Raw genomic sequence first — 27,338 nt, 5'->3', positions numbered from 1 at the left:
TCTTGGCCCAGTTTAACCGAAAGGGGTGGTGGGTGTACCTAAGTCTAAAGATAGTATGTCTGCATTTAGCATTTCACCACGCTGCAAGTTCTCCGAATGCAAAGTTCTGGATCTTTAGGCCCTTTCCCCAGGGACCAGCCTGGCACTGGACCAAAAAGAGGCTCTGCCTAAGCACCTGTTGAATTGCACTGCCTAGACTGGAGCAACTCATCATCTTCAAAAGGTTTTTGTGGGTTTTTTTTGTCTTTTTTTTTTTTTAATGTTACATTAAAAAAATATGAGGTCCCCATATACCCCCCACCCCCCTCACCCCACTCCTCCCATAACAACAACCTCCTCCATCATCATGGGACAATCATTGCACTTGGTGAATACATCTCTGAACACTGCTGCACCACATGGTCAATGTTCCACATTATAGTTTACACTCTCCCCCAGTCCACCCAGTGGGCCATGGGAGGACATACAATGTCCAGTAACTGTCCCTGCAGTACCACTCAGGACAACTCCAAGTCCTGAAAATGCCCCCACATCACATCTCTTCTTCCCACTTCCTACCCTCAGCATCTACATGGCCACTTTCTCCATCTCAACGCTACATTTACTTCCATTACTAATCACAATAGTTCCAGAATAGAATATCAGTAAGTCCACTCTAATCCATACTCTATTCCTCCATTCTGTGTTAGGCTTTAGTCCAGTCTCTGGATTCCTCCTTTCTCCACCCCCATCCCAGATCTTGACAGACATTCTAGAAGTCTGGACATAGGTGGTATGACTGATTTCTGGAGCGTTTCGTGATATATCCTGCCACACGTGTGTGTGGTGGTAGTAGGAACAAATCAGCTAAGGAATGCAAGTAAATTTCTTTAACAGTGAGGTGTTGGGGATCAGAAACTACGGATAGTCTCTGAATCCAGTCCATTCTGACTACCTTTCTGGGTTATCTCTGCGGCGGAGGAGAGGGTGGGCATTGAGTTAAGAGCCATACGAGAATATGATGTACAATAGTGGCTTATGACTTAGCAAATACAAATACAGGACGCCCAGTTATTAAATTTGAATTTCAGAGAAACAGCGAATGCTTTTTTAGTATAGATATACTCCATACAATATTTAGGACATAAACACTAAAAAATATTCCCCGTTTCTCTGAATTCAAATTTAATTGGGCGTCCTGTGTTTTATTTGGTAACACTAGTGTAGACGTGAACCAGAAAGGATTTCCTAACCCCCCAAGAACTGTCCTTCGCAGCTTATTATTGTTAAACCACCTCGACAAAGCCAAGAGTATCCGACGCGTTAGAGGACTCCTTTGGAGGAACCGGGCCTCGGGTTCTCAGCGACGGGGGGAAAGCAGGTATCCGAAACGTGGCAGCCTCACACCCCTTTGAACTTACTAGAAAGTTCTCCCTGGCAACTGCCTGAAATGTCAAGGGAAACGAAAAAAAGGACGGAGGGCCTGGGAAGATGGAAGGAAGGAAGGGAGGGAGGAAGGAAGGAAGGGAGGGAGGGAGGGAGAAGCAAAGTGAAGGGAAGCCGTGCGCAGTGCTTCCCAAATTCATTGTCAGGGAAGGGATACTGGCCTTATGAGCATAAAAGCCACAACATAAATCCCCTTCCGGTCTTCATTTCCCCCTTCCTTTCACTCCCAGAAGAAAAAGAAAAGGAGAGGACATCTTGGTATTTAGTCATGTATGATACCACCTATAGGGGGTAAGAACCCAAAAATAGCAACCTTAGCTCTCTTTGGAAACTCTCGAACAGGCATTACAAATCAAGACTGCCAGGTCACTGCTCTTAGCGCCCAGATCTAAAACTCACTGCCAAAACCCGGTCAAACCAGGGACTCTTAGATTTTCGGTCTAACCTTATCCCAACCGAGGTATTTCGGCGATGCTTGTCAAATAATCAAAACGGAATAATATGTGTTCTACTATAACAAAAAGGTCACTGTTCAGTTGAGGTAGGCAATTAACAATTACAGAGGCCAAAAGGCAAGTTCCTGTTTACAAACTACAAGTAATATATAATTTCGATTTCCTAACTTTTTAAAACTGCCCTGCAATTGGTTTTTCTCATTCAAGATAAATCATTGACTTATTTTCACATTACATAGATCTATTTCATTCTTTTTAATATATGAACAGTATTGGATTGCATGGACATAACGGACATTAGGGTTTTTTTTTTCTAGTTTGTATTGTTAAAAAACAATAGTGTATTCACACCCAAAGCCAATAATCGGAGTTTCTAGTAACAGTGGTTTACACAGTGGGGTGAACAGCAAGCAAATTTCGTTGCCTCTTATGGGGCTGTGCCCTGCCCCTCACAGTGAGTTTTAATTGTTTACCTCAATTGAACAAAATGACCTTTTTGTTAGGGTAGAACACACACATATATATAAGAAAATAAACAATGGTGCAACAACTAACCTTTTCTATATATCTGTTGTTCTTGTGAGAAGGGTTCTGTAGTATAAATGCAAAACAGATTTTTCAAGGTTAAAAGATTTGACTACTTTGAATTGTTACAGATATCATCAAATTGGACTCCAGAATTGTATGGAAGAGGTCAAGGCAGCCATTTGTAAAGTCTCCAAATATAGACTTTCAATGTTACCTCCAGATGAAGTAGACAGTAATTGCATTTGTGCTTTAAACACATTGACTTGCTAAAGGTAAACATTTAAAATACACCCCAAGGTTTGTAATTCCATCTTGGTAATTCTTCATTTTTAAATATATATTCTCAAAAAATGGAATTGGCTCAGGCCTGTCTCATACCAGAGAAGTCCTGGTTTAACGATATCCCCTAATGAGCTATCTTTATTTCACCTCTACATCCCATTGTATAATTCTGCATCCTTTACATTCATTCAATTTAGTTTAAAAAAAGGTTTTAATAAATTCCATAAGACTGTTGAGCTAGAATAATTCAATACTTCAGAATCACTTGATTAGTAGGGGCATATAGGTGTCTTATAAGTTGAAATGAAAACATGACTGGTTTGCTCTTCTCAAAAGGATTAAGAGTATGCCTAAAATTAAAAGTATGGGACTGTTAAACTAAATGACTTCAATTTTTTTTTCAGACTCAAGAGCCTATCATTTGTTTAGTCTAAACTGCACTCTTTTTGTTTTCCATGTTTAGAGGTAGTAAATCAGCATTCTAAAATGGCTCCCAAAATCCCCTCCCAAACAAATGCACTACATAATTCCTGGGACTGTTAAAATGATGGATTTTACTCCTGTGAGCATGTGGCTTTAAAATATATTATCTGGGGGGCTGACCTAATCACAAGCCTGTTAAATGCAGTTTTCTCCATCTGGTCAAACAAGAGGAAGTCAAAAGAAGGATTCCATACCCATTGATGGCTTGGAGATGGAGGGGACCACATGGCAAGGAACGGGGGCAGCTTTTGGAGCTGAGAACAGCTCCCAGCCGACAGCCTAGGAGGAAATAGGAACCTCAGTCCTACGGTTGCAGGAAACTGAATTCTGCCAATAATGAACTTGGCAACAGATTTTTCCCCAATGCCTCCAGGTGAGAATTTAACCTGGCCATCACCTTGATTTCAGCATGTGATACCCTGAGCAGAGGACCCAGCCATGCATGCAGGACTTCTGAACTATGGAACTGTTAGTTAATGAATGGGTGTTATTTTAAGTTGCTAACTTTATGGTAATTAGTGATGCAGCAATGGAAAACTAATACAGTAGTATAAACCTGCTCTAGGTTTCGTATACTGAAGACAAAGTGTGGATTTAAAGCCCAGTTCTGGTCACCTACTTGCCTATGGTTTTGAGCGAATCAGTTCCTTTTTATTCATTAAAAAAAAAAAAAAAGTCATATTATTGCATAGCCCTAGCCCTTAAAAAAATCAGAATCTCTGCACATGAGGCCCAGGTATTACATATCTTTTAAGTTTGCCAGCTGATTTTAACATGTAGCCTCTCTCATACCATACCTGTTTTCCTAAGAATGTAGCTATCACATACAAGACCTTTTTTTTAACTCCATACTTGACCTCTTCACAAGAACCTCCAACTAAAACATGTCCAAGATGAAACTCAATATCTTTATCTTAACCACCACTTTCCATCTAAGATTACCAAGACAGAAAAATATGAATTCTTCCCCCTCCTTCAACTTCACATCAGTATTCATACCCAAGTCCTGTGCTATTTCACTTCAATTATCTCGGAAACTCTTCCACTTCTCTTCCTCTTCACATCCCCTCTAACTTTTAATTGGTCTTACATCCTGTAAAGCATTTTTAATGCTGGAACCCAGCATCCTGCTTAAAGTTCCTTCCCTGGCCTCCCTAATTGAAAACAAAAGCCTGGGCTTTTTTATATGGTATATAAAGCCCTCGCTCTAACACCAACTACATCTATTGCAGTGCTCTCTCCTTGACCCTAAATTCTAGCCATTCATAAGGCCATCTGAACTAAGGTCTTGCTCTCCACTGTCCATGCAGCATTTTTTACGTTGTCCTTCCCCTAACCCCTATTTAACTTTCAGTTCTCAGCTCAGGTACATTCTTATAGCTCTAGAAGTCTTCTCTGATATCCCCTATAGGTTAGTTACCCCTTTCTCTCCCCACCCCCTGCAGGTTAGTTACCCCTCTACGGTGCTTTTATACCACTTATTGAACTAGATTACAATGCCCTGCTTATCTGAGTCTTTCTTGCTGTTTGTATCCCCAATGTATGGTATATAACAGGTTCCAAGTAAATGTTTAATGAATGAATGAATGAAGACATTCTCAGGGCCAACTGGTCAAGCTTGGAGCTCTTTGTTTAAAGATGCCTCAGCTGGCCATCATGATTCCTTGCCCTGGGAGAATAATGTGAACCAAAGCAGGAAGTTGCCAAGCACTTGACCTGGAAAGATAGTAGGGAGGAAAGCCTGAGGTAAGTGTAACCACAGATTACTTTGAGTTTTGGAAGGAAAGGTCAATGAAAGGCATGGAATGCTTTCCACAGGGCAGGATAGAGTACTGGGCAAAAGCTTTATAAATTTTGAGAAGCAAACTCTAAATTTTGCTATTAACCTGAGTTTCATAAGGCACACATCTACAGGGAGTAAATTCCATAACTTTTCTACATCTCCCTTTAGAGCTATATTGTTGGTTGGGTCTTGCTTATCTCTTATCTTTCTCGTAGTTGAACAAACCCTTGAAATTTGAGTTTAATGTTTTTGTGGGACTTCAGAGGTCCCTGGAAAATGTAGTTTATAATTTTGCCAAGTCATAATTTTAAATCTTGAGTGAGCATGGTAGAACTCTAAGGATCCATATTCCCAGCTCATCACATTTCAGTATTCCTTCAAAGCACTCAAAAAGGGATTAAAATTTCAGCTACATTTGACTGTTTCCAGTGGAGGAAATTATATGCCACAATGGTATTTAGGATTGTGGGATGCATTTCTCACAAACTTCGAGGGTCTGCCATAGTGATTTTTAGCTTGCCAGAAAAAACATGCTGAAATTTTACCACAAATCTAGCAATGAGAATTGGGTGATGACTTGAACAGGTAAGTGGCCTTCCCAAGATCCAGGCTAAGAAAATATTCTCTGACAGCATAGCTAATATTTTTGGACATGAGTGTCTTGAGAAATCAAGGAGTCTAGAGGCTGAACTTCAAGTATACTCCTTCCCTCAGATGCCCTCTGCCAAATACACACAGAGTGTCATCTACATTAATAAGCCTCTGGAAAAAGAAATGTGTGTTTTAGCATGATGTATATAATCCAAGATGGATCTACTTAACATCAATTGTCTTTTAGCCCAAAGCATTTCTCCCAGAGCACAGGATTTTGCAGAGGTCACAAACTCTGGGGTTTAACAAACCCACTTTAAATTTCAATACTGTGAGTAACCAGTCAGCTATGGGTGCTTGAGAGAATTTGCCCAAATTAGGTTACTAATTTCCTCTGAGCAATTTTCATCTGCAAAATGATAACTGTAACATTTGAGTCTTAAAATTGCTTAAGTGTAAAGCAATGTTCAGAGTCCCCACCTCAGGACACCATAAACAGAAGCAGATATGGAGTAAATGAGGTCCTTCCTAGAGGGCAGGAATGGCCTTCCCTGAACTTGAATTTTACAGAGAAAAACTAAACAAGCATTTTTGCTGACATTACTCCACAAAGGTCTTCAAATCAAAACTTAATTGCTTCTACTAAAAAAAAAAAAAAAAGTCTACAACTGCACACAGCAGAATCCCATCCATCAGCCATGTGGGACCTAAGCCCCCTCCCAATTTAGAGGTGGAGTAGGTATCACCATCCCAGGGTCCACAGGATTGAGGAATAAAATATGGATTAGAGTGAACTTACTGGTATTTTACTATAAAATTGTGACTCTAGCAATGAAAGAAATTATATCACTGATGTGGAGTCAGTTGCCACAGGAGTTGTTGAAGGCAGGGAGAGAGAAAACGAGGTGTGATATGGGGGAATTTTTGGGACTTGGAGTTGTCCTGAATGATACTCTAGGGACAGATGCAGGACATTATATATCCTGCCATGACCCAATGAATGGACTGGGAGAGAGTGTATACTACAACATAAACCATAATCCCTGCTGTGTAGCAGTGCTCCAAAATGTATTCATCAAACGCAATGAATGTAGCACACTAATGAAAGAAGTTGTTGATGTGGGAGGAGTAGGGAGTGTGGGGAGTGGGATATATGGGAACTGTCTCATACTTCATAAAGTAACTTTTTGTGATTTATGTATCTTTTTTTAAAAAAAGATAAAAAAAACAGAAATTGAAATCCTAGATGAAATAGCTAAGAATCCGAGTCTAAATTGGGCAACAGAAGTTTAATTCATTAAGAAAACTTTAATATTTTGACGATGCTCTTTCACAGTTTGTAACAAATGTTTTACAACAATGCAAGGTGTTCATGGTGGGATGATGGGAGCCTGGTATGATGATATGCATGTTTGTTTTGTAAGTTCATAATTTTTACTATACACTTATTGCTTATGTATGTTCATGTATGAATGACATACTTCAGTAAAATTTTATTTTAAAAAAAGGAAAAAAAAGAGAAAACTTTGTTTTGTTTTTAAGGTGAAAGAAGCCCAGTATCAAAAAGCTAGAAGTTATCCGCCTTTACCAAGGTGGGGCATTGATAATTACATTATATCAAAGCAGTAGGGATTGTTAAAACTACTCTTCTGCTCATGGGCCCTCCAGAATGGTACTGAACAGTTAAAACATCTTAAATCCAAGTGCAGTTTAACTCTCAGGTCTACTTATCTCTTTAAGTTCTCATGAAGACCAGGGCTCCCAGACTCCCATGAAGAACAAATCACCATTGGACCACACCTCTCCAATCCCACCACCACCACCACTTCCTCCTAGCTGTAGAAGCAAATCAGACCAACAATAGGACTTTTTAAAAATTATTTAATTTAGTAGTTTTCTTGGAAAAAAGCAATAAGGCAAAAAAAAAAAAAAAAAAACTGAAAAGATATATAGTTTTGTTTTGTTTTGATGTGACTTAATTCCACCTGAAGGACTAGAAGCTTCTTCCATTAGCAGGAATTGATTGGGGATCAAGCCAGAAATGTAGTGCAAATGGTGGAACAACAACATGGGATAAAGCAGGAAAAGTTCGATTTAGTTGAGGAATTCCCATTCTGTCTAAAGTCTGCTGATTCGGTCACAGCTTTTATGGGCCTCCTTAAAAGAAGCCCTGGCACAACCCCTTACTTACATTAATAGGGTTCTTGGGAGGAAATCCCCAGCAGTTGCCCCTCTCTCATGTCTATCACAGCTATGAAGGAAAGGATGGTGGGGAAAGAGAGAACTCAGTTACCCAGTATAAATCCAATTTCCCTGGAGGGATGGCTTCCTTTGGAATGATATTTACCCCCAGGACCCACAGTGGCTGAGGTTCAGCAGTTAAGGAACAGAAACAAAAAACACTAACCAAACACATACAAGGAAGGCACCTCAATTTGTGATCCTCAACCAAGGGAGGGTGGCACAGGGGTTAGATTTCTGAAGACAACTAAAACAAATACAGAATTAAAAAATTAAGGAAGCCAGGACCCAAAGGAAGCAGTTCTTTCATCCATTCCACATATCAGTGCTTTTAGTCCCATATCTTGGGAAAATGATTCTTTTGGGATTCAACTTATGTGCTGTGATTTGGACAGAGGCAGAGTTCAACTGGAAATCACCCTCCTGGCCTTCTAGCCATACTCTCCTAACAAAATAAGGAAAAGAGGCAGAAAAGGGGTTAGGATTTCATTTTCAAGAGTTGGGTAATTAGGAGAGCAGAGTTGAGACAGCAGTGGATACCCCATGATACAAACCATGTGACAATGCCCCTGTTCAATAATTGCCAGACATGATCTTGCTCAGATTTCATATCTGTCTGCCTCTAAGATGGGAAGCAGAGGAGCTCCAAATCACATCAACACAGATCCAACATAGAGAATCCCAGGGAGACAATAGCAAAAAACAAAAAAACAAAAAACAAAACAAAACCAAAAAACACCCCAAAATATCAAGATTCTTAATGGGAGGAAAAGCAAACAAAAAATTAGATTTTTCTCTACATATATATAATATACAGATATTTAATACATTATTCCAGAGGTGGTGGCTCCAGTCCATGGGGCTTGAGAGATGGTGAAAACTTTCATTTGATTAACTCCTTCTCTCAACTTCTGAAGTATATCAGAATGGGACAGGCCATTGCTCTATATGGGACACAGACCCAAATTGGTATTTTTCCAGGAGAGAGAAGCCAGGAAGGCAATGAAGGATGGGGGTGAGAAGGAATTGGGATAGTTAAAGTGGCTAGCAGTCTTTTTCCATCCTGCCCTGTGTTCTCAGAATTTCTCTACCTGAGAAGTCTGTAAAACCCTTTCATGAGAATGTAACTCTCCTACGTATCACAAAAGAGGCCTCTAGTTGCTGTCAAAGGAAACATAGAACAGCAGAAGGGTGTTTTATGCAAGTGAAAATAGAAACTTCCAAGAATGTAACTCTGAATATTCCAATCCTACAGGAAAATCCCTCTCACAGGAATCCCATTAATGCTGTTATCTATGCTTGGATACCCCATTAAACCTACCCCACTTGTGAGCACATTTCATAATGGTATACCTAAGCTCCACTGCAACCATTCACGATGCTTCCATTGGTTAAGTCTTGTGTGGTTCTTTTGAAAAGAACTTCCAAAATCAGCTCTTGCTTTGAACAGCACCAAAATGACCCTGAATCATAATCTTACGTAAATATTGGCTGAATAGAATACTACGGGGGGAGGGTGAATGGCATCATCGTCAATAGGCGCAGAGGGAAAGGAAGAGCCAAGAACACTTGACTTTGCAGATGTGGACTAATACTAACTTCTAGCCACTAAACCTCTCCCTTACAAACACAGGTATCTAGTGTGTCGATTTCAGTTTCAATCAGCTAAGGCAACCAGCCAATCACCACCACTGATGTCTGCTTCTGGTGATTGATTTGGAGAAAAATGATTGGTTAAGACAGACAAGCTTGAGGAAAGCACTCGGTAAGAAAGTCACAATTGCCAGCTTTCCCACACATCCTCTGTCCTTTTTTCCTTTGGATCCTCCTCTTATTTTCTACTGCCATTTCAGAAAATGTCCGGGCATGTGTTCCAGTCCTGTTTTTCTTTACACTCCCAGTATCCTCCCCTATAAATATGGGTTAACTCCTTGGTTACAGGGTCCTTCTTCCGCTCAAACCACAGTGCCTTATAGGGATCATAGGGTGTGCCTAAAAGGAGAGAGAGGAAAGAAAAACAGAATCAGAGCTGAAAAAACATTGGCATTCTCTACACATTAACAAACAGATTACATGGCAGATTCATTACCATCCTCTGTAGCTCTCATGGCTTCTGCTTCTCTCTTCTTTCTGGAAAGTCTTTGTTTTTCCTCCAGGCGCTGCTTCTCAGCATTTGCTTCATCCCAGCGCCCATTTTCCATCAGTCTCTGGTCGGGCCGTAATCGGCTGTCTGTGGGGGCAGTGCCAGCTTCCCAGGCATTTAGAGTTAGGGCAAGTTCTGAGAAATAGTACATGTTTTCTGCATTCTTCCTAAAAGTAAAGGATGAGAAAGAGAAAGGGTAATGCCAGAGCCATATCCTAGTTAGGGAACAATGATTACAATGCCAAAAGACTACAACACCAAGGCTGTCTTACAAATCGAAAGAATCCAGGACCATGGCATATACCCATAACTGAGAGATCCAAACTGGACAATTCCCTGTCCCCTCCCCAGCATCCTCAATTTGATACAGTTTTCAGGGTTTGTGGTATACTCAGCAGAAATTATCCACATTCACTAGGAAGAAGGAAGCATTCTACTAAATGAAAATTCCTTATTCCTATTTCCCTTGCTCTCCTTTTATCTCTTTCTTGGTTATTACCACAGACTGACCAGTATTAGATGATGACAGGAGACAAATTGCCTCCATCTTAAACTGATTCCAAAGTCCTGTATGTTGTCTCAGGAACATTTCTACTGCTGCTGGGCCTTTGAGCTAAACTATTAACAGAAGGCAGGCATTTTTCTCATCTGGCCACTTCTAGTTTTGCTTCAAATTCTAAAAAATATCCTTCTGAATCACATTTCTAAGGACCATTAGAAAGCAGCAAATATTTTCTGGCAGATGAAGTTTGATTAGTTTGAACTCTCTTGAGACAAGGCATGCTACAACTCAAATGATACAGTGACAGTTTTCAAATAATCTCTCCAAAGGTTCTGATTCCCCTTGCTTGATCCCTCACATAAGTAAGTGGGAAGGCAGAAATGCCATCAGTATTGCTTCAAGGTCAAGGATGAAGCTGTATCCGGGCAGCATGCATACTGATACTCACGGTAAAGGATTCCTTTTCCATAGCATGACCCTGCTTTCCTCTGCTTCATGGCCTCTCTGTCGAGCATCACCCCCATTTTCCCCAATGACCGGTTGTACTTTGAAACAATCCATTTTCTCATCCCACGTCCCCAGAAGAGCAAAGTGAACTTTTCCTGATGGATCTGTCACTTCCCCTGTCACCTACAAGGATGAAAAGCAGGGCTTTCGAGTGCAGCATTCACTGTGGGTTAGCTTACCTGATTGTTCTGAAAACCAAAGTCCTAGGACAAATACTGATTAAATCCCATTATGGAAAACAACATGGCGCTATATAAATCATTCTGTTCTATTTTCTTGTATTGCTTAAAATAACTGAGCCATGAGATGTGGGCTTCATCAGCATTTTGTTATATAGGAATTTTTATTGCAATGATATACATAGGAAAAACATCTGATGGGTACTCAGAATTGTGTTATTTTCTTCTCTTCAGAAATTGGAGAGAGCCACAAGAGATTTAAATTCCCAGCTATTCTTCACTCACCCAGAGAAACTCATGGCACAATTCCACTGCAGTGGTAACACACCATTCTCCCTCAAACTTCACAGGGTTAAACTGCCCATGTTACTTTCTGAAATCCTTCTATTAGTCCTTACTCTGTATTTCCCATTTTGATATTTCTTATTGCTTTTAAATTTTACTTGCTCATTTTTTGTCTTTCCCCCCAAAAAGAAGGATTTGGTTTAGTGATACAATATAGTTTCCTTTCTTGCCAACTTCTCCTTCACCTCTACTTTTTTGAATCCCCATGTGTGACAGTTTGAATTTCTTTTATGAATCTCAAAAGAGAAAGATTATACTTTTGAACTAATCATTCCTGTGAGCATGGGACCTTTTTGACTGGACTACATCAGTGAGGCACTGAGTCTCCATCCTCTTGCTGGGTCTGATATAAATGGAGACACAGAGAGAGACATACAGGAAAAGGAGCTCTGCCATTTTGGATCCCACAATATGAAAGGAGGACTCAAGGATCACTAGCAGCTAATGCTTAAGCATGAAGCTCCCAAGAGGTTGGGCCCACGGAGCAGTTCAAGGTTGAAGAGAAGAGCCCAGGTTGAAGAGCCCTGACATATGCCTGGTAGCTCACATCTGAACTTGGGAGAAAGTGGAGCAGCTAAGACTGAGAGAGGAGGCCTGGAAAGAGACAAGCCCTATGACCGGTTGCTCACAGCTAAGCTCCAGGAGCTGGGCTCCAAGACATAGTGAGCTTGAAGGGGAAGGCAGAGACCTCGGCAGAGACTGGTGGCCATCTTGCTCACCACATGGCAGGACCCTGAGAAAACACCTCTGCTGATGTCTCGATTTGGACATTTCACGGACTTGGAACTGTAAGCTTTTACCCTAAATAAAATTCCCATTATAAAAGCCAACCCACTTCTGGTACTTTGCATCAGCAGCCCTTTGCCAAACAAAGATACCATGTTTGGACAGGTATACACACACACAAACACACACCATCCCCAAAGGAGTTGGCTTTCTAAGGGACACAGAGTAAGTGAAAAAAATTTAAGTTCTAACTTCCCTTACCTTCCTTGCTACATCCCGAGAGAAGTAGCTATAGGGAACAAACTTTAGATTGCACTTGTCTCCGGTCTTGTGATTCACAATATCAATTTCACCAGACTATAAAATGAAAAGAAACATGGATTAAGACTGGATGACTCATAACTACAAAACCCCAAACCTCGTAATTCCTTACTTCTCAGTCTTATACTCCAGTACTTCCTCACTTAAGATTCAGGTCTCTGTCAACCTTGGAAATGCTGTAGAATCCTTCTGCAACCTTGGTATTCCAGGTTGTGATCAAGAACAAATGTTTTTTTTTTTAAACAAATCAATTTTATTGATACATATTAATAAAGCATAGAATTCATCTGAAGTGTACAATCAATGTATTAGGTATAATCAAATAATTGTGCATTCATCACTTCAAACACTGTTAGAGGATTTTCATTATTCCAATAATAATAAATAAAAAACAGACAAACAAGCAAACAAGAAAATTCCTTACTTCTCAATCTCTCTATGCTTCCCCCACTATACATAGCTGCTGTCAAATAATCTTTTTTGTTTTGTTTTTAACAATGTCACATTTTAGGTGGCATGATTTGACCTTCAGCATATACTGAAATTCACATAAGTAATTTACCTTTCCAAACCAATCCCCCACTACTACACTTCATGACTTCTGTGCTTATATCAAAGGTCCACATGGTGAACCTTATTTATATACCATATTCATTTCATTCCCTTACTTTCTGCCTTTCTAATATCAACCATTTGACTCAGCTCAATTATCATATCCTCCCTCACTGCTCAGAAGACAGCATTCCTCAACTTCTCTGAATTTACTGTACCTGTGGTCTTAATCTTATACTGGTGTAATAATAACTATATTAAATATACTTCATCGTACACATAATTATCATATATCTCCAATGAGACAACAGCTCCTTGAAAGACAAGGTCTTATCTGACTTTGTAGCCCCAGGACCTAGCATACTGCTTGGCTAATAAATGTTAGATGAATAACAAAAGGATGAAGAGTGGGGACTGTGTTAATTATTTCCTTGTATTCCCCATGGTGCCCAGCACAGTCCTAGTAGAAGTATTGAGTGAATATTCTAATTTGATCAATTTAAAATAATAATTTGTGGTGTACAAACTAGGGGAGGCAGGTACTACATTCCTTAGGAGAAACTGATAAACCAGTAACAACATTCTGGGGCCAGATCATATGTCCTGAGTACTGCAAAAATGTAGCTAAGGAGGCATTCTTCTGAACTGCAGAAACACTTTGGGCACCTTTGCTCACCTGATCTATCCACAACTTCCCCACGATAATGTTGTGCACTGTTGTGGTAACTTTTTTCCAAGTGTAGTGGTGCCCAGTTGCATGGAAAATACAGTGGATGGTACCTGAAAGCAGACAGAGGTATACAAATTCAGTCAAATATTAGAAAAAAAGCACCATGCTAGCTAGAAATAACAATGGATTTATTTCCTTTTACTGTATTTCTTACTTTAAAAAAAGACAACAATAATTAAAAAGGATTTAGAGCTTTCTTAAATGTTAGAAGCACTGGTTAATTTTTTTCCTCAATTTTTAAATCTATGAATAAAAAATAACTAAATGGTGACAAACATTGGTAACTGATACATCTTAATAGGAAGCTATATTCTGCAACTGTCAAAATAAAAACAAAAGCAAAAAGCATGATGTTTTCACCTACTGTGCTTCCAACAACAACTGAAAAATTTATAGGGATGGTTCAAATCTGCCACACAATGAAAAAATAAAACTGTATTACAGAAATAGCCAAATTGGAAGTTAGGATTGAAGGCTTCACTGTTGGTAACTAGCTGTGTGACCTTAAGCAAACCACTTATGTGTGGGCCTTAAGAGAGAAAAAGGAATAGCGGATAGAGCATGGACTTTGGAATCACACAGAACTGGATTCAATCCTAGCTCCCCTGCATCATTAGATGTGTGACTTGGATATTTTTTTAACTCCTTAATCCTCAGGTTTATTATGTATAAACCTGGGATAAGCATATCTTGTATAGAGTAAATAAGAAAAATGTGTTTTTTTGCCCAAGAAAATGCTTGAAACAAGATAGGCAATCGGTAGATATAGCTTCTCCTGTTCCTATGAGCTGCTCTAGATGAATACTTAAAAAAAAAAAAATCAAGTTTGAACAGAAGTAACTGGAGACACAAAATGATCAAAAATTTTTTGAGGTTTAAATAAATTTGTGTATGTGTATCTATATGTGTACACACACAAATACACACACATAGGAGCTGAAAACATAGTCAATAAAAGTAACACCATAATTCTAAACTCCCTCTTTAAGTACTAATGAATTAAAGAAGGCTGTAACTGTGGTTAGGTATGTTATTCTTGTATAAAAGATTAAAGAAGCACTGGTAGTTGCAGCAACAGTGATGCTATGAGGATAATGCCAACAATAATGAAGTGAATGAAAGTAAGTTCTGCTGAAAGCACTTGCCATGTACCAGGCACTGTACAGTGTTCTCATGTATTATCTTGTTTCATCCTCACAACCACCTTCGAAATACCTGCTCTACCTAATTATATCCAAAATCTATTGCTTAAGCATTTCTTCACCAACACTGCAATCTAACCACCATCATTTCTTTACTTTAACCTCTGTAATATCCTCCTTTCGGTCTCCCAGTTTCCACTTTGGGCCCCCAGTGTCCAGTCAAAATGATCTTTTGAAACATAAGTCATATCAAGTTACCATACTGTGTAAAAATCCTCAATTACTTCCTACTGCACTAAGAATAAAAACAGCTCCTTACCATGGCATATAAGATCCTATGATATCCGGCACCTGCCGACCTCTTTCAACTCATCCAAAACTTTCCTTGCTCATGTTGAGCCAGCTGCTGTGGCCTTCTTACTGTTTTGCTGGCTCCCACCTCAGGGTTTTTATCTTTATAGTTCTCTCTGCCTTGAACAGTCTTCCCTTAAATCATCTGTTGTTTGGTTCCTTTTTGTTATTTAGGTCTCGGTTCAAAACGTGACCATTTCCGAGAGGATTTCCTTGAGCACTCTATCTAACGGACCACAGATAAACACTGTGTCTCCATCATTATCCCCTATTTCCATTTATTTTTTATGACTTGGCATTGCGTTTATTTATTTATTTTTTTAAAGATTTATTTTATTTACTTCTCTCCCCTTCCCCCAGCACCCATTGTCTGCTTTCGTATGTCCAGTCACTGTGTGTTCTTCTGTCCCACTTGCATTCTCATCAGGCGGCCCACTTATTTTAATCTTCACACGATTACTGCTATCTAAAATCAGTTTACTTTTTATCTGTTTTCCAAAAGCATGCAAGCTAAATGGGAACAAATGGTTTTTTTGTTTTTTTGAGGTACAAGGGCTGGGGATTGAACCCCAGACCTCATGTGGGAAACCGGCGCTCAACCACTGAGCCACACTGGCTCCCGAGTTGGTTTTTTCATTTGTTTGCTTGTTGTTTTTTTTGTTTTTAGGACGCACCACCCAGGACCTCTTATGTGGGAAGCAGGTACTTAACCGCTTGAGCAACATCTGCTCCAAAATGGGTTTTGTTCACCATTGTACTCACAGCACCTGCGATGAGTACTACAGAGGCATATAACTATAGAGGCATATCGTGGGTGCTCAAATCTGTTGACATCTCAGCTTCAGATGCTATTATCCCCTTGAAATAGCTGTACTGCTGCTGTAACAAGTTACCACAAACTTAGTGGCTTAAAACAACACAAATTTATCCTGACAGTTCTGGAGTACAGAAGTCTCAGATTAAGGTGTTCTTAGGGTTGTGTTGCTTCTGGAGGCTCTAGAGAAGTTCCCATTTCCTTGCCTTATACTGCAATTCTTGGCTCATGTACCCTTCCTCACATCAATCAAACTTCTTATTTTCATCATCACTGACTTTGATTCTCCTGCCTCCCTCTTATAAAAACCCCTGTGACTGCACTGGAACAAAAAGAATAATCCAGGATAACCTCCCCATCTCAAGCTCTGTAACCTAATCACACTTACAAAGTCCTTTTTACTATGTAAGGAAATATATTCACAGGTTCCAAGGATTAGGATATGGGCATCTCAGATAGGAGGCATGATTCAGCCTACATATTATGGATGAGGAATCTGAGCTTAGAGAGGTCAAGTAACTTGCCCAAGGTCACACAGCTACTGAGTACCGCAACTGCAATTCAATACCCTAACCCCAGATTCCACACTGACAATGTACCTGTTATTCTATAGAACATCCCTTTCTTCTCACAGGGATGGTAGAAAAATGAATTTCTTATGACAGCCTTCCTTTTTATATTTGTTTCTTAAAAATTCACATTAACTTAATGGTCTAAAATCTGAGCCATTTAGAAGTATGAAGAAGACAGCCACTTACAGAATGGTAGAGTAAGGACTTCCATATATCCACTTTCCAATAAAAGCAGTAAGAACACTGGCAAAAACTGTCCAAATCAATTTTTAAGAACTCTGGAAATTAACCAAAGATTGCAACAATCCAACGAGCATTTATGCAAGATAATTGGCTAAATTTCATGAAGAACAGTAAGCTTTATGGCCTTTTAACTTGCCCTATCTGTAGTCTCCTCTCCCCAGCTCTTCAGTAACCTTGAAAACCAAAAGTCTCACAATCACAGTAGATGTGAAAAACAGCAGCCTAAAAACAAACTCTGGAAGGAGCAAAATGGCATGGTGCTCCCCAAAAGTTCTATCTCCAGAGACCTGTCCGGCAGGTCCCTGTAAACCATCATTCACAAGGCTTGTCTTTATTTGACCTGATTCAGAGTTTCCTCGCTGCAAATAGACTTTACAGAATTAGTTCCTGAAGGTGACTAAACAAATACACAGCAGTAACAACAAACCCTGGAATCTGATTTCCAGGGCTGTTACATTATATTACATAAAGTACCAGTTTTAAATATAAAATTATATGCAAAGACACAGGAAAGTGAGGCCCATAAAACAGGGAAGAAAAAAAAAAGCAGTCAACAGAAACTATTTCCAAAGAAGCTCAGACATTGATTTACTAGATAAAGACTTTAACCCATCTATTAAAAATATGTTCAAAGAAGTAAAAGAAACAATGACTAAAGATCTAAAGGAGGGAAACGGATTTAGCCCAGTGGTTAGGGCATCTGTCTACCACATGGGAGGTCTGCGGTTCAAACCCCAGGCCTCCTCGACCCGTGTGGAGCTGGCACATGTGCAGCGCTGATGCGTGCAAGGAGTGCCATGCCACACAGGGGTGCCCCCGCGTAGGGGAGCCCCACGCGCAAGGAATGCACCTCCGTAAGGAGAGCCGCCCAGCGCGAAAGAAAGTGCAGCCTGCCCAGGAATGGTGCTGCACACATGGAGAGCTGACACAACAAGATGACGCAACAAAAAGAGACACAGATTCCCGTGCCGCTGACAACAAGAGAAGCAGACAAAGAAACAAGACGCAGCAAACAGACACAGAGAACAGACAACCGGGGTGGGGGAGAGGGGAGAGAAATAAATAAATAAATCTTAAAAAAAAAAAAAAGATCTAAGGGAAACTATGAGAACAAATGCCTCACCAAATAAAGACTGTCAACAGAAATAAATTATATTTATTTTAAAAATTATATATATTATATTTATAAAGAACCAGTTAGAGAGAAGCGGATGTGGCTCAAGTGACTGGGCTTCCATCTATCATATGGGAGGACCCAGGTTCGATTCCTGGGGCCTCCTGGCTGAAAAAAAAAAGTATGCCCATGCAGTGAGCTAAGTACCCATGCAGTGAGCCAGAGCCCATGCAAGTGAGTCACACAGCAAGATGATGACGCAACAAAAGAGAAACAAAGGGGAGAGTGAAGGCAAGGCACAACAGAAACCAGGAACTGAGGTGGCACAAGTGACAGGGAACCACTCTCCACATGAGAGGACCCCAGGATTGAATCCCAGTGACTCCTACAGGAGAAAAACGAGAAGACAAAAAGAGAAATAGATACAGAAGATCACACAGCAAATGGACACAGACAGCAAAAGCAGCAAGGTGAGTGGGAGGTAGGGGTGGGGGAAAGAACCACTTAGAAATTCTAGAGTTGAAAAGCACAATAACTGAAATGAAAAATTCACTAGAGTGGCTCAACAGCAGCTCTGGAACAGCAAAAGAAATCAGCAAACTTGAAGACAGGTCAATATAGATTATCCAGTCTGAGGAAAAGAGAGAACAGAACAAAGAAAAATGAACAGAATCTCAGAGACCTGTGAAACATCATCAAGCACAACATACACATAATGGAAGACCCCATAAGAGAGGAGAGAAAGGGGCAAAAGGAACATCTGAAGAAATAATGGCCAAAAATACCCCAAATTTGATGATTCATCTATATATCCAAGAAGCCCAACAAATTATAAGTAGGATAGACTCAAAGAAATCCATAGCTGAGACACATCATAATAAAACTATCAAAAGCCAAAGATAAAAAAGAATCTTAAAAGCAGAAAGAGAGAAGCAATGGGTCATGTAGAAGTAAACACACAATACATGTTTTTTTCAGGTACCAGGATTGAATCCGGGACCTTATACTTGGGAGGCAAGCAGTCAACCACTGAGCTACATCTGCTCCCTTTTTAAAATTAAAAAAAGGTTTTTTATAATGTTATTCTAATTATAATAGTTTGTTTGTTTGTTTGTTTTTGAGGTAATGGGACTGATGATTGAACCCAGGACCTCATATGTAGGAAGCTGTTGCTCGACCACTGAGCCACAGAGGCTCCCATGAGTAGGTATTTTCATTTGTTTGCTTGTTTGTTTTTTGTTGCTGTTTTTAGAAGACACTGGGAACTGCACCCAAGACCTCCCATGTAGGAAGCAAGTACTCAACTGCTTGAGCCACATCTACTTCCCTCAGAATAGATTTAATTACTTTTCTCTATAATACTTTATGCATAACAACACTGGAGTGTACTAGTCATCTATCTGCCTAATTCATTTACAACCCTGTTTATATTATCTTTCTTTAATTACATCTATTGGCTTAACATTTTACCCTCTGAGAGTTGAGTACCATTGCAAACATGAACACTTCATCACATAATTCTCCTTCCAAGTCACTGATCCAAACATGTTAAATACAGCCATCCCCAGGGCCAATGTCTGGAGATCCTACTCTTTATACCGCTCTATGTAAGTTCTCTATTTCCTGCCACTATGTCAACTCTTTTTCTTCAAACTCCCCCAAGAAGTTTAGGATCCTTGCTTTGTTGACTCATATTTTCCCTTGCACGTGGCAGGCAGGCAGTCAGGAAAGTATCCAATGAATGGCAGGATTTAAGACAATACATCCTGGTGATTTGAATCCTTAAATAACTGCAAGAATGGAAAACTATCAAAGCTTTTTTTTTTAACTCTAAAAAATAAAATCCACCAATTATCCCATGTTAATACAGTTAACCCATGTTCATATGGTTATTCACAAACTCAAAGAATTCTAGATTAATCAAATTATAGCATTTCACTGGTAAGTTACGTTTACTGTTACCTTTTAAATGTATACAAGCTTCCTTACAAGGAATATAATTTGTCCCTTTAGAGACCCTCAAGGGGCTTCTAGAACTCTAATGGAAGTCACACTGCAATTTTACTACTGGCATCCAAGTTCTGCAAATTATGTGTGAATACCCCAAGCATTTACTACTCTTAACCTAATACTTGTGAAATAATAGTTAAAAAAACAACTAAGCAGTTAGAACCTTTTTAAAGTTCCCCAGTAAACATCAAGGCCAAATCATTACATTAGTATACTTTTCACCTAAGAATGGCATTTTGCAGAGTAACCATGGAATGATAAAGTTCAAACTCCTGTTTGTTTTCTCCTTTTAATATAGCAGAAGAAAATTTTACCAGTGGTTGTGTAAAAGTCCTCATAAAACATTCCTGGAATTTTTCTGGCTAATTTCTAGTTTGCACTATACATGCTAAAGTGTCCTTCTAGACCAAAGGGGAATTTATTAAAACAACCTATATACTATATAGGTTGCATACTTGTATCCAAGAACTGCAGTTTGTCTCATGAAAGACTAGAACCAGGAAATGGAAAGCCATCAGGTGCTCAGGCAGTTCTGTCACATCTATCGCTTGGGAGAGTCCCTGGGTCTCTCCTCTCTAGACATCTGCTTTATGCTTCTTTCTCTTTCTGTAGAATAGTGTTCATTCTCCAGCATGTACAAGGCCAAACATGCTGTTCTATTCCAAGAGAAGAGTGGGAATCTCTACTATACTTTTTGAGTAATTTCATTTCCCTTAATTCAAGATTGCAAATTAGGATTCCTAGTCCCAAGCCTAAACATTTTTAATCTTGGAACACAATTAACTTGTAATTCAGTAAGATCTTTTCAAATATACTGGGTATATACCCAGAAGAACTGAGAGCAGTGACAGGAACAGACATCAGCCCAACGATGTTCACAGAATTTTGACCTTACCTGGAATTCAGTCATTACATAAACAGTACCTAACTCATTTGGTAGAGGAAGAGAGAGGAGGAAGGAGATGAGAAGGGAAAGAGACTAGTCTGGAAAACTAACCTTGTAATCACAAAAGTTCTAATCAATAGACTACCAACCTGACTGCAAGGGTAATGTGGGAGATGATATCAGTTAAGAGACAGAATGAAAAGAGTGAATGTTAGAATTCCCTTTCTGAAACAATGCTTAGAAGATGTTTTAAATATGCCTGAGAAGACAAAGAATTTATGACTGGATAAGTCCTTAAGGAGTTTCTAACCTCCTCACTCATTTGATAGTTGTGAAGTTAAATGACCTGCCCAAAATCACAAACCTAGTGAGGTTCAACACCTGTATCAGGGAAGCGAATTTGGCCCAGTGGTTAGGGCATCCATCTATCCCATGGGAGGTCCGCGGTTCAAACCCCAGGCCTCCTTGACCCATGTAGAGCTGGCCCATGCGCAGTGCTTGACCCGTGTAGAGCTGGCCCATGCGCAGTGCTTGACCCGTGTAGAGCTGGCCCATGCGCAGTGCTTGACCCGTGTGGAGCTGGCCCATGCGCAGTGCTTATGCGTGCAAGGAGTGCCCTGCCACGCAAGGGTGTCCCCGTGTATGAGAGCCCACGCGCAAGGAGTGTGCCCCGTAAGGAAAGTCGCCCAGCGCAAAAGTGCAGCCTGCCCAGGAGTGGTGCTGCCCACATGGAGAGCTGACACAAGAAGAAACACAGATTCCCGTGCCGCTGACAACAACAGAAGCGAACAAATAACATGCAGCGAATAGACACAGAGAACAGACAACTGGGATGGGGGGTGGGGGGGGGGGAAATAAATAAATAAATAAATAAATAAATAAATCTTTAAAAAAAACAAAAACAAGCCAAAAAACACCTGTATCAGACCTCCAGTCTCCTGAATACTCCACTGTGCCAGAAAATCTTTCATTCATGGAGCGCTACCATTTACAACAATAGTGGCCTTACCAAGGGGCATAATGGAGAGGTATTTGCCTCGAAACTTGCTGGTAATTTTGATTTCCTGACGCAATGTCCAGCCATTTTTGGACTCAGCATGGTGCGCGGCAGCAGGAGGATGATGACTCACCTTAAAGAAATGAAAGGTTCAAATTAGGAAGGGCGAAAGAAGGAAACGATGCTGCCAATTAATTTCTGATAGACACCCAAAATTCACAGTTGACATTTTTACAACTATAATAGTAGGTAAGTACCAGGACCTCCAATGACAAAGTCCTGAAGGAAAAGAAAGAATGCTAGGATAAAAGGGACTGCCATTTCTGCAAACATAACACTCAAGGGATAAGCCAAAAAAATCACCCCTTTCTTCTAAAATGAAATGTATGATAGTCCCAAGGCTCATTTACCTGCTCACAGAGGGATCGATACCCATTCTCCTCTGATCGGTCCAGCTCAAAGGTCTCCCCAAGGAGTGGGTTGAATGGCTTGCTGGTTCGGAAGACAGTAGTGGAGTATGAGGACACGGTGAAAGCTGCAATGTAACAGAGTTGTTCTAGAGAGTTCTCACATTTTGCAGCTCTATCTAATAGCTCGTGGTATTCCAGATCTTCAGTAAGGCGCTGAAGCATGGACAAGGGCTCATTAAAGTTAACCTGTCAGGGAAAGAATAGATATAAAAACATTGCCCAAACACCCATAAGAGGCAGTTTCTTTTTTTTGCAAGCGGAGAAACAGACACTGAGATGTCAAGGTGATAAAGCAAATCACTGAGAAGTGGTTTGGCTCAGTCGAGCAGCTCTAAGATCTAACCTGCAAGCAGTTCATTCTCCCTGGCCAATTGTTCATGTCAGAAATCACTGTTTTTAGTTATTCGCAAACAATAAGCTCTTTGAGATTGGGAACTATGCCTCTTCTGTTCATCACTGCATAACTGAGATCCACTGGTGCCTGGCTCATAGGATACCATCATCAAGTATGTGTCGAATGAATGAATAAAGGAAAAATATATTTTAGTTTAGGTATACCCAAAGAAGAAGTGAGATATTTAAAATTCTTGGGGGAGGAAAGAAAGGAGAGGAAATGATAACTACAGGTGTGTCCTGACTAATGAAAAGACTGCATTATAAAAGTTAGCTTCTACTCCTGGACCAGAGCAGTCCATTCATTTACTTATTGCTTGGTTCACTTTGACATCAGGCCACAATTCCAATTTCTTCTCTGAGGCTGGACAGTTGTGCTTCTAGCCCTATAGTCCTTCCAATGGGGCAGTAAGTGCTTATTCCTTCCAAGCTTTAAGGCAACTTAGGGGGCTAACCACTGATTGAAGCAAGTGTGTGTTTGTGTGTGGGCTTCTTTTGGAGATATTCATTCATTCATTCATTTACTTCTATATATATTTAGTGAGCCCTTGAGCATGCTAGGTCCTATGCTACCCACTCGGAACAGAAAAACGAACTAGGAGACTTTGTCCATGTTGCCCTACCCCCCTAAAAAGGTAACTTCTAAATTGACTGCTGGGAATTAACAATTATTTTAAAATAGTAAAAGGCTGTTATAAAAATAAGTTAGGTTCCCAGGCTAACCTGGGAGCTTAGTTAATCAATAATACAACTGAACAAGCCTGAATATCACTTGTGTGAGCTCTGAGGTCAGAAAACAGAGAAGAAAGAAAAAGTTTCATTTCTATTTCACAGACCTGGCCTTAAGGAACATTTCAGGAGGGAAAACAAAACAAAGCAAAACAAAACTTTTCTTTGCTATGGTTCCACCTCTTTCAGCATTTTTGTCCAACCCCACCCACCAATCTCTGAGCTATATACTACCCTGAAATTTACATTCCCAACTATAAAATTAATATCATATCATTTTCACTTTCATTTTGAAAACAAAATATAATGGAAAAATTACCTAAAATTCCATCACCCAAAGATAGCCATTAATATTTTCATGTTTGTTTCAAGCATACACACATTAAAAAAAAAAAGCATATTACAGTCTGCTTTTTTTCTGAAAAAATATACCAACCTTTTCTCTGTAAACATTTCCCAATGAACACAAAGCCACAGTAGCAACATTACAACAGTCCTCCTTTAGGAAGTAGGATCTACCTTGCCTCAACCAAAACACACACAGTGCCACATTCCAAAACCACATCTTCTTTACACCATGAAGCACTGAGAAAAAATCATGATGATAAAACAAGTATACATTGACGGGTAATAAGATTGATAATGCCCTAATCCTCAAGAGTACTTTTTAAAGTACTTTTGGTTATTAACAAGCCAACAAACTAATGTCTAATTGGCAGAATTTCAGGCAACATAAAACAGTATTTCTATACATTTTGAGGAAAATGGGGAAGGGCGTGTACTCCACTGGTGGCTACTAGACCTAACAGCATTGCCTGGGACTGGAATTAGCACATAGGCTAGGACTGCATTTCACATTCCTCCCCCCTCCCCAGCAACAAATATTCCAGGTGCCGGTTTCTCCAAAAGCACCAAGCATTTTATAATGGTTATTTTTCTCACTCAGAGGCCTGGTATGGAAATAAATGAATCTGAGTATTGCTTGGTTCACTTGGACATCAGGAAATGATTCCGATATAGGAAATAGGGAATTAGTTACACAGCTGATAAAGAGTTAGGCAGTTAAAAAAAACAATCCAAGGATTAGCAATAGCAGGAAGCCATAGCCATTGGTAGGCTGGAAGGACAAAAAGAAAGTGATATTACTGCAGCCCAGTGGCAGAAGGCATCTGGCAGCTGCTAGTACCTCAGGGGACCTGTCCAGTAGAAAACAGTGCCACAGAAGAGAGGCACACAGCTGCCACCACAGCGCTACTCTGGGGAAGAAGCAGAGAAATACCCTGGAGTTTCTTACTTTCTCTCTGCTTGAATTTCCTTCCAGTGCCTTGCCCTGGCAGAGCCCAGCCAGATAAGAAATACAGCCTTGAGGGATTCACTTTCCAGTTATACAGCACAGAGGAAAGGGCACAGACAGGGCAGAGACTGGATCTGCGGGCAAATGGGCACAGGACTCATGCATTCCTAATGGCAATGTCAACAAGGAACTACTAGTAAAGGAGGACAGAGGACAGAGGTCACCTGATTGCGAAGCTATTTCTAAGCAGGAACTGCATTTCTAAGGCTGCAGTGGCCTGCCTTATCAGCCTTCCTCTCCTACTACCTAATGCCCCAGACAGGCAGGGCTTCTTTTCAGGCCCCAAACAAACCAATTACTTTAAATTTCTCCAGCTTATTCATGGCCTTTTCTTATCTAGAGTACCAACTTTTTCTAGCCAAAAAAAGTTAGCTTCTAAAAACTGACTGGAATTATAAATGACTTTACACAGTTTAAAGAATTGCTATAAAAAGAGGTAAGGTTCTTGGAGCAGCTGTTTGCAGTCTGCCTGCGGAACCTGGACGTGTGCATCCCCATGGTCACATGAGAGACTGATAAAATCTTACTATTGAAAGATATCTCTTGTTGATTCTGTTTCCCTACAGGCTATGTATTTATATAAAAATTTATTTGTTCTTCAAGACCCAGTTAATTAACATGACAATCTGTGTCCTCAAGGAATGCAGTCTGTTGAGAAGCAATAACTACACACTGGTCCATATGCCCCAAGAGGGCGGCAGAATGTTTTCTATGTTTCCGTATGCTGAGTACCTGGCTGTTTGCAGAATCTGCCAGCCACCCCCCACTGTATAGTCTACCCTTCTACAAGTAATAAAACCAATTTTCAACTAGGCCATTCTACCTAGGAGAGAAGTCTTCATTTCCAGCCTCTTCTCCAGCCAACTGTGGCCACATAACTAAGTTCTGGCCAGAGACTTGAGTGAAAGTGGTTTATGCAATTTCCAGGAAGTACTCTTAAAAAGAAGAGCATGCCCTTCTTCTCTTCCTTCTTCTTGCTGACTGAAATGAGATCCTGATGGCTTGAGCTGGTGCAGCCACACTGGACCTAGGAATTGAGGCCAATAAACAGAAAGGAACCTGTCCTGACACTGCAGAGTATGGTACCAGCCTTCGACTACCTACCTTTGTAATTTATTAAGAGAGTTAATTAAGCCAGTGTTTATTTAAGCAAGGGTTGGCCAACTTTTTCTGTAAAGGGGTAGATAGTAAATATTTAGGCTTTGAGGGTCATATTGTCTCTATCATAACTATTCGATGCTGACATTGTAGGGTGAAAGCTGCCTCAGAAAATATGTAAATGAGTGAGCATGGCTGTGTTTCAATAAAACTGTATGGACACTAATATCTGAATTTCACATAATTTTCATGTGCAATGAAACAGTATTCCTCTGATTTTTTCAACCATTTAAGAATATCAAAAACATTCTTAGCATGCATGTTGTAGATATGGCAGCTGGATTTGGTCCAAGGGTTATAGTTTGCTGACCCCTGATTTAAGGCAATATTTTTTTGAAACTGTTTCTTTAAATTGAACCTATACCTAACTGACACAGAGTACAACACAGACAGAAGGAAGGCACTCAATAAATGCTTATGGAATGAATGACCAAGTGATACGTACTGCCCAGACATAAACAATGGAACTTGATAGAGCACAGATATCTCACCCTGACAGGATGGACTGGTGAAGGTTTGTGGAAAAAGATGATCCTATAGCTGAATCCGAACAGAAAGGATGTTAGCAGTGGCAATGAAAAGTGGCAAGGATGGGTGGGGAATGGATGAAAAGACCAGGCAGAAAGCAGTGTGTAAATGCCCTGACCTGAGGGAAGACAACAAAATGCCTCTGAGTGCCTGAAGGAAAATCAGGATGACTAGAGCAAAGTGTGTGTATGGGCAGAGCAATGCACCCTGAGGAAGTACCAAGCAAGGAATCTAGACTGTCTTCAAAGCAGTGAGGATTCAGTAAAGGATTTCTTCTTAAGGAGGTACCAGGAATTGAATCCGGACCTTGCATATGGGAAGCAGGTGCTTAACCACTTCTGGCAACAGCCTTTGGACAGATTGGAGGAAAGCGATGCAGGGAAGTCAGCTCAAATGACATCTTCACAATGGAGACGGCCCTCATCTTACTGGTTAGGATGAATTGCTTTTTTTTTTTTTTGGTGAAAATATGACTGTTATTTTTTTAATTTATAGATTAAGTATAGTTTAAGGAGACATATTTGGTTGCCAAGTTGACAAGGGGTGGACTGTGATAGTTATGTTCATGTGTCAACTTGTCTAGGTTATGGTGTCCAGCAATTACTGGCCTGATTGTTTAAATCTACAAAATATGTAGAGTAACAATCAGTTCTGTGCTCCCCAAACCTTTGTACATATAGAAACTTCAGTAACTCTGAAATAGAAAAAAAATCTTTTCCAACTGTTTTCATGCCCGTCTCCTTTAAACCACATGCTTCCTAAACACAGAAACTATACCTTATTT

The 27,338-nt window shown here is 40.1% G+C and overlaps 1 protein-coding gene and 1 non-coding gene across 2 annotated transcripts in view; one reads left to right on the top strand and one right to left on the bottom strand.

Moving 5' to 3' along the window:
* The first annotated feature begins 2,224 nt into the window (after nucleotides 1-2,224).
* LOC111763752 (small nucleolar RNA SNORA68) lies at nucleotides 2,225-2,357 on the top strand. Its single transcript, XR_002796555.2, has one exon. It is a non-coding gene; the product is annotated as a small nucleolar RNA SNORA68 (small nucleolar RNA).
* A 5,054-nt stretch (nucleotides 2,358-7,411) lies between these two features.
* The window catches only part of OSBP (oxysterol binding protein), a 35,278-nt gene continuing 15,351 nt past the window's right edge, over nucleotides 7,412-27,338 (bottom strand). Inside the window, exons 8-14 of the mRNA XM_058305393.2 lie at nucleotides 22,333-22,578; nucleotides 21,935-22,055; nucleotides 13,740-13,843; nucleotides 12,452-12,547; nucleotides 10,882-11,063; nucleotides 9,878-10,098; nucleotides 7,412-9,780 (exon numbers count right to left, since the gene is read on the bottom strand). Of these exons, the coding sequence (XP_058161376.1) occupies nucleotides 9,638-9,780; nucleotides 9,878-10,098; nucleotides 10,882-11,063; nucleotides 12,452-12,547; nucleotides 13,740-13,843; nucleotides 21,935-22,055; nucleotides 22,333-22,578 (1,113 nt within the window). The 3' untranslated portion in view covers nucleotides 7,412-9,637. The remainder of the gene's footprint in view (nucleotides 9,781-9,877; nucleotides 10,099-10,881; nucleotides 11,064-12,451; nucleotides 12,548-13,739; nucleotides 13,844-21,934; nucleotides 22,056-22,332; nucleotides 22,579-27,338) is intronic.

This window comes from Dasypus novemcinctus, chromosome 10 (assembly GCF_030445035.2).
Source record: "Dasypus novemcinctus isolate mDasNov1 chromosome 10, mDasNov1.1.hap2, whole genome shotgun sequence".
In the NCBI taxonomy this organism is placed as follows: domain Eukaryota; kingdom Metazoa; phylum Chordata; class Mammalia; order Cingulata; family Dasypodidae; genus Dasypus; species Dasypus novemcinctus.
The sequence above is the reverse complement of the archived record's forward strand: the minus strand, read 5'-3'. Positions and strand labels throughout refer to the sequence as shown.